General features: G+C 42.1%; 1 protein-coding gene across 2 annotated transcripts; it reads right to left on the bottom strand.

Moving 5' to 3' along the window:
* Window positions 1–3939: 3939 nt before the first annotated feature.
* Window positions 3940–6388, bottom strand: GSPT2 (G1 to S phase transition 2). Of its 2 annotated transcripts, XM_036270861.1 has the most exons (2): window positions 4415–6388; window positions 3940–4042 (listed from the first exon to the last, which is right to left on the bottom strand). In XM_036270861.1, exons 1-2 carry the CDS (start codon window positions 6246–6248, stop codon window positions 3978–3980), a joined length of 1899 nt encoding a protein of 632 aa, XP_036126754.1. In that variant the 5' UTR covers window positions 6249–6388; the 3' UTR covers window positions 3940–3977. The 2 variants fall into 2 exon arrangements, with proteins under 2 accessions (XP_036126754.1, XP_036126755.1); XM_036270862.1 differs by lacking the exon at window positions 3940–4042 and having other exon boundaries at window positions 4054–6388.
* Between the last annotated feature and the right edge of the window lie 827 nt (window positions 6389–7215).

Genomic DNA, 7215 nt, shown 5'->3' with positions numbered 1-7215 from the left:
GTAGAAAATAAGGGGCTTTACTGAAACCCCTTTTGTTTATGTCTGATTCTGTGAGCCTGAACCTTTCATCCCCTGACTTAAAAACAAACAAACAAACAAACAAACAAAAAAACTAGACAAAATTTTAAGGTTAAGTGAAGGAAAAGAGAATTCTCCTAGAATTTAGACAAATTTCCTCTAAAACAATCTGGTATTGAGTTCAGGATAGATTGGAAGCAAACATTCAATATTCTACAGGCTATAGTGTAAAATCATAAGTTGTGCCCTCTTTTGTGTGAGCAAAGCTTTCTTGTTTTGTTATTTTTCTCATATGTGGCATGCTCATACAGTAGGTTCTTTTTTCTTTTACCTTTCCCTTAATTTTGGTGATCTGGCCAACATTAACACACACAAACACATACATTCTCTAATTCTAAGGCAAGTCTACATTCCCCACTCCATGGAAAGAGTTAGTGGTGTCCCTGTTGAGAAACCGTGGATCAAAATTTTCTTCCCCTCAGTAGGGAACCATGAGTAAAAATTGTAACTGAAAACTAGGACAAATATAAGTATGCTCATAGTCTTAACAGAAAATATAGAAAGAACCATACTGAACATTAAAAACTGGCACTGGATCAATGTGAACATATTCAAATGCTCAGGTTTTGGTGGAACTTCTGTGGTGGTTGAACACTTTCTTTTTAAATGGCCATGAAGTCACAACTAATCAGTTTATTTGAACTATAATGAATGTGACTATTTGTACTACAAAATGTTTATAATTAAAATTTTTGTAAATCCTCACTCTAGGATATTTTTTCCATTGATTTTTTTTTTAGAGACAGTGGAAGGGAGGGAGAGAGAGACAGAGAGAAAGAAACATCGATGTAAGAGAGACACATCCATTGGTTGTCTCCTGCATGCACTCTGACCAGGGTCAGGGACTGAGCCTGCAACCCAGGTATGTGCCCTTGAGCAGGAATAGAACCTGAGACCCTTCCATGCTCGCACCAATGCTCTAACCACTTAGTCACCCCAGCCAGGACTATAAGTTCACTTTTAAAAGAGTAAGTTCTTGGCCGGTTTAGCTCAGCGGTTAGAGCATCGGCCCGTGGACCAGAGTCCTGGGTTCAGTTCCCACTAAGGGCACATACCTCGGTTGCAGTTTGCTCCGGGCCCCAATTGGGGTCGTGTGGGTGGCAACTACTTGGTGTGTCTACTCACATTGATGTTCCTCTCTCTCTCTTCCTCCCTCTCTCCCTCACATTCTATCTGATAGAGAAGTACAAAAATGTCCTCGGGTAAGGATTAAAAAACAAAAACAAATAAAAGAGCAAGTTCTTGCATTTTAGTAAACCTATTTTGAGAAAGGATTTGTCTTTTGAAGACAGTAATAGTAACTGTAGTAGATATTAAAAGCACTGGCAATTGGTCCTGGGTACCCAGAGAAAGATCCTCAGAGTAATGTGGACATCTTCTAGCTTCTACCCAGCCCAAAACTTTCCCTTTCCTTCTTAAGTCTTTGCTGAAGTACAGAATAAGTTGGCCCCTTTCCCTAAATCTGCTCAATGACCAGAGAAATTAAAGAAACTTGGGAGAGTCGGGCTGGTGTGGCTCAGTGGTTAAGTGTTGACCCATGCACAGAGAAGTCACTGATTCAATTCCCAGTCAGGGCCCATGCCCAGATTGTGGGCCCGATCCCAAGTGAGGGGCATGCAATAGGTGGCCAATCAATGTTCTCTCTCATTGATGTTTCTATTTCCCTCTCCCTCTCTCTTCCTCTCTCTCTCAAATCAATAAAAATAAATTTAAATTGGGAGAAAAGTTGCCAAGAACCAATAGGTAAACACTTACTGTATTGAGAATGCCTAAATTATTACTTTTTAAAATGTTTTATTGATTTTGAGAGAGAGAGGAAGTGAGAGAGAGAGAGAAACTTCCATGTGAGAGAGAAACATCAATTGGCTGTTGACCGAGAATTGAACCAGAACCTCTTAGTCCATGGGACAATTCTCAATCCATTGAACACTGGCAGGGCAAGAAATTCACAATATATTTGCAGCAGGTAGCCAGACTTCGGGAGATTCTACATTATCTTGGTTGCCAGGAATTGGAGCTGAATATCCGAGGACAGTTTGGTTAAATTGGTCTGAACTGGAGGCAACAGGGGACTTCTGAAGGGACACTACTTTGTATGCCCTTGGGAAACTAGTCCTGTGTTCATACATGGCCCCAATTTGCAGTATTTAGAGAATACCACCATCCATTAACAACTATAAAGGAAGGTACTCAGAAAGGTAGAAAGAAATGTTACCTTGAGTTTATATCTACTTTCCTATAGAGCCAGAGTCTCCAACCACCTGGATGATCTGCTTCTCACTGAAAAAAACTGGTTTCCAAAATCTATTTACAAAGATTTATATCCTACTCTCTGAAAGTTTTTTTTTTGTTTGTTTGTTTGTTTTTTACTACAGTTTAGAGCCCCTGCTGAAGAAATTACTATACAACTGGCTAATGAGAAAGACATTTCAGCACCAGTTTTTGATGGGAAAGTATTCAAATTGAATGGGGAAAAATAGTTCTGTCCTGCCTTGTGGCTTTGGCCTACTAGTGAAAGATGTCCACAATAATTTCATTGGTAAATTACTTAAACTGCAAAAACAATGAGGTTGATGCAGCATCAGAAATACATTCTTTAAAAAGTGGCTGTCAGGGCAAAACATTTAGCAAACACTGGATTGTACCAAGTTCAGAGCACAGAGGCAAGAGAAGGAACTCTAAAATAAAGATGAAACTCTTACCACTGACATTCTAATTATTAAAGAACTGGGTCCAAGACAATAAGGCACACCCCTGTAGATTAGTTTAGCTGACATATAACCAAATACAAATCCTCATTTCCCATGTGGGTACCCTGCATATCTATGTTGGATGATTCACAGAACCAGGCTATTGCTGCTCTGACAAGGCCAGTGCTATCTCTGACAGGTCAGACATCCTAGAGTTACAGGGGTACACAAACAAAGGGACTGTGGAAAAGGGTACACTGCCTTTGCCTGAGCATGGGCCCAAGGTGTTCTGGCAACAGTCTCCATCCCTCTTCAACCAGCCCATGAGTGTGAGGAATTGGCTCTGCCCATCATTGTGTAGCTTTTTTCATTGGGCCACTACCCACTTACCAAGACAGAAAATTCTTGCAGCTGTTAATAGTCATGCAGGTTATAAGGCTGCTCTTCTGGCAATAAAAGTAGCCACCTCAATCTACATTTGGTGTTTTCCTCAATCTGCTGTTCAGAGGTAAATCCAGTATCTCTGACCCCAAAAGTGGGTCATGACCTGATAATCAAAATGACCTTCTACCTTTGCTACTAACCCCTAAGCACTGAAGAAGCATGGAATGGTATCCTTAATGTCCCAGCTCAGAACCCACACTAACCCTTACTTTTCAGTAAATGATTTGCAGCCCTATGAGAAGCATTTATCTTCTCAGTAGTTATGCCCCTTTACTGTGTTGTGTCCCACATCCCAAGTTTCATAGGGAACAAAACCAAAGGATGTGTTAAGATGACAGAGTGTAGATAAAAGTTTAGTCAACATATAGTCTGAAACCCCAGGTAAATTTGTAATTTGACCATGCTCAACATTAGAGGACCTGATAGATGGCTTGAGCCTTTCTTTTTCAAATCACAAGTGGAGAAGCATATGAGCTCCTTTATTGACTGGACGTGGACACAGAAAACAAAATTCCCTGGGAACAGCCCTAAAACAAATTTTTTTCAAAATTAAAAATTTTCCTTTAACACAAGCCTGTGCATTTTTTTTAAATGCCTGATCTAAAATAGTGAGTGGAGGACAGTTTTTAAAAACATATTCAATTACTTCAGAAAGTAAAAAAGCTAACAGCAAGGTAATATATACAAATTTTAAAAGTATTCAAAAGCATTTCAAATACCAATTAAGTTTCAAATGGAGTATTTTATTCACAAGTTACTTTCTTTTTAACATATACACACACACTGACACACTCTGACTGGTCTGCGTGAACAAGGGTTGTCTAAATATCCTAAGGGAAAATGAAAAATTAGAAAATATATTAATTTTCCATTGTTATACACAATTACATCCACATCACTTACAAAGCTATTACTGATTCTGTCCGAGGAAGCAGAATGGTATGAGATGAGGAAACTTGTGGGTACGTTCATCAGTGAAACATAACTGAGATCTCAACATGAGAAAGCTGACAAAACACAAATTTTTGCTGTGAAATTTTTCTTCGCAAAATATGGAGAAAAGTCTGTCAATGGCCAGTAAATAAGAGAAGGTGGTGAACATCTGTAGTCAATTCTCACAGTATTGTGCAGGAGAATCAAGAAAACTACTCAGTCCTTCTCTGGGACCAGTTTCAGAACTTTTCCAATTGCAATGGTCTTACCCTCATCTCTTAAAGTAAAACGACCCATTTGAGGAAAATCTTTGAATGTCTCAAGGCAGATAGTTCCTGCTGTCCTTAAACGGGCAATGCACACTTGATCTTGTTTCACGAAGCGGGGCCGCGTCTTACTTTTTTCTCCGGATTTTTTGTCTACCAAGGAAATTAAGGCTGTTATCTCAACTTCCTCAATACAAGTATGAATGTGCAGCACCGCATTATAACCTGGGCAGATGATGGATTTGTGCTCAATAATCACTATCTGAACATCAAATGTGCGTCCAGAATGGCAAAGATTATTAGCGTCACAAAGTATGAATCCTGGAAGAATTTCTTCTTCTTCAATTCCCTTCAGTCTGATTTTAAGGTTTTCACCTGGGGCTACATAATCAGTTTCAGCATCATCAGACAGTATTCCAAGAACTTCCACATTGTGCTTGTTTGGCATCATCACAAGCTGCTGGCCTTTAAAAATGGATCCTGATTCCAGCTTTCCCAGGACCACAGTGCCCATATCCTTGTACTTATCCACAATTGGCAGTCTAATTGGCCCATCAATTGATCTGTTGAAGTTTGGCATGTTATCCAAATATGGAATAAATGGTAATCCAGTGTACCAGGGGCAGAAATCTGATTGATCTTTAATATTTGCCCCAGTTAGCCCTGAGCAGGGCATAAAGTGAATGTCCTTTTTGGGACTGAAGCCGACTTTTTTCAAAAAGGGCACCAGTTTTTCTTTACATTCTTCATATCTCTCGTTGCTCCAATTTACTGTGGGATCATCCATCTTATTAATAAGCACTATTAAATGTTTTACACCTGCTGTTTTTGCCAACATAGCATGTTCTCTTGTCTGTCCACCTTTTTCAAAGCCAGTTTCAAACTCTCCTTTCCTGGCAGAAATGACCAGTACAGCCAAATCAGCTTGAGAAGCACCACCAATCATATTTGGGACAAAACTCTTGTGGCCAGGGGCATCTAGAATTGTGAAATGTTTCTTTTCTGTTTCAAAATAGGCACGACCCACTTCTACTGTTTTACCCTTGTCTCGTTCTTCTTGATTTGTATCTAAGGCCCAGGACAAATACCAAGTTTCTCTATTTTTTTCTTTAGCTTCTCTTTCATATTTCTCAAGTGTTCTTTTGTCAACCATTCCTGTCAAAAACATTATCTGTCCTCCAATGGTTGACTTGCCAGCATCTACGTGCCCAATGAACACCACATTTACGTGTTCTTTTTTAGGAGCACCTGAGGGTAGGACCACAAATTTAGATTTTCTCATTTCCTCTTTCTCCATCATTTCCTGGCCACTTTCTTCTGGGGGGCCCGAATCTCCCAATGAACAACCCCCTGGCTCGGCTTCACTTACTTCTTTATTGTGCTCCCATGACTCCTCTAGAACCATCTCCACCTCTCCATTTTCTACAACAGGTTCTGAAAGTTCCATGGTAAAGGCTGAATTGGAACCTTCAAGCAACACTATCTGTTCCTCTTTGGAATGTTCCACAGGTGCCCCCAGTCCCAGCCTTTTACCTTGAGGGTTGCCCGCGCCGGTGCTGGTTTCCTCGATGCTGGTGGTGTCCGCCGGGGGTGTCTGCTGCGGGGCCGGGCCCCGCCGGAAGGATGGCACGAACTCCGCGGCGTGTACGTTAGGCACGAAGGGTTTGGCATTGACGTTGAGCTGACGGCTGAAGGCCGAGCTGAGGTGCTCACGCTGGGCCTCGGCCACCGCGGAAGAGGCTCGGTCCCCGTTCGGGGCTGAACCCATGGCTTCCATGTCCACCTGGTCCCAGCAATCGGGCGCCGAGTCGCTGCTGCTGCTACCCGTATCCATCATCTGAGGACCTGATGGGTGGCGGGGAGGGAGCCGGGTCAGCGGGGCAGAAAGAGCGGGTTATGCGGACAGGGGTAAGGCGGCAGGAGCGCAGGGCCAAGGGGGAGCGACACGAACCTTAGGGGCAGCAAGGAGGCAGCGAAGTACCCACACTGCATTCGCAGCTGCAGCGGCAGCAGCAGATATGGCGGCTCAAGCCTCTCCTCTTGTGTGTGAGCGGATCTCCTCCCCCAAACCCCAACCACTTCCGACTCCTCCACCGCGGACCCAGCGCCGGGCATGGATTGACCCCTCGCTGCCATCCGTAAACCTGGCCTCATTAGTTCTCAGTCATGGGCTAAGTCCTAAAGTATGCATTTTAAAATGAAAATTTGTAGTTATTCTGTTCACACAACCTGGGAGAGCAATTTGACCACAATTTAATGATTAAACATATACTGGCACATCTCATTTACAATTCTACTCAAAGATTCAAGTAAAAATAAAAATTCCTATTGAACAAACAGAGGCAGGATGTCGGTTAGCTATCTAGAAACCCAGCAACCAAAGGAAGAAATTAGTGACTAGGGAGGCACTCATAAAATGCATGAAGATGTAGCTGAATCTAGGAAATACAACTTTAAATCATTCATTAATTTGAAACCAAGAGGACTTTTGCTTTTCCTTTATTCAGTTGGCCCCCATAAGCCTAGATGTTTTACTGATGGCTTCAACAGTGTAAGGATGGGGTTATAATGTCTTTTCATGTTGAACACTCTGCCTGTCTTTATGGAAGAACCTTGTTCCAGTGAAGCTACCCAAACTGCAGCATTTGTGCAGGTGCCTGGATAATGGTTGGCCTGCTATACTGTGAGGTGCATCACGTACACAAGCACTAGACTCAAATCACTTTATTCTTCTGACAAACCAGACTCTGGATATACCTGTCCCACTCACCAACACCTCCCCAGAGTATACCCTAGGTCCACAG

The sequence above is a fragment of the Molossus molossus genome, unplaced genomic scaffold, assembly GCF_014108415.1.
Source record: "Molossus molossus isolate mMolMol1 unplaced genomic scaffold, mMolMol1.p scaffold_m16_p_2, whole genome shotgun sequence".
Lineage (NCBI taxonomy): Eukaryota > Metazoa > Chordata > Mammalia > Chiroptera > Molossidae > Molossus > Molossus molossus.
The sequence above is the reverse complement of the archived record's forward strand: the minus strand, read 5'-3'. Positions and strand labels throughout refer to the sequence as shown.

Coding starts and splice junctions, on each gene's coding strand:
- GSPT2 (XM_036270861.1), bottom strand. CDS start 6,248: ATGATGGATACGGGTAGCAGCAGCAGCGACTCGGCGCCCGATTGCTGG. Junction 4,043..4,414: donor TTTTACTTTAAGAGATGAGG/GTAAGACCATTG, acceptor ATTTTCCCTTAG/GATATTTAGACAACCCTTGT.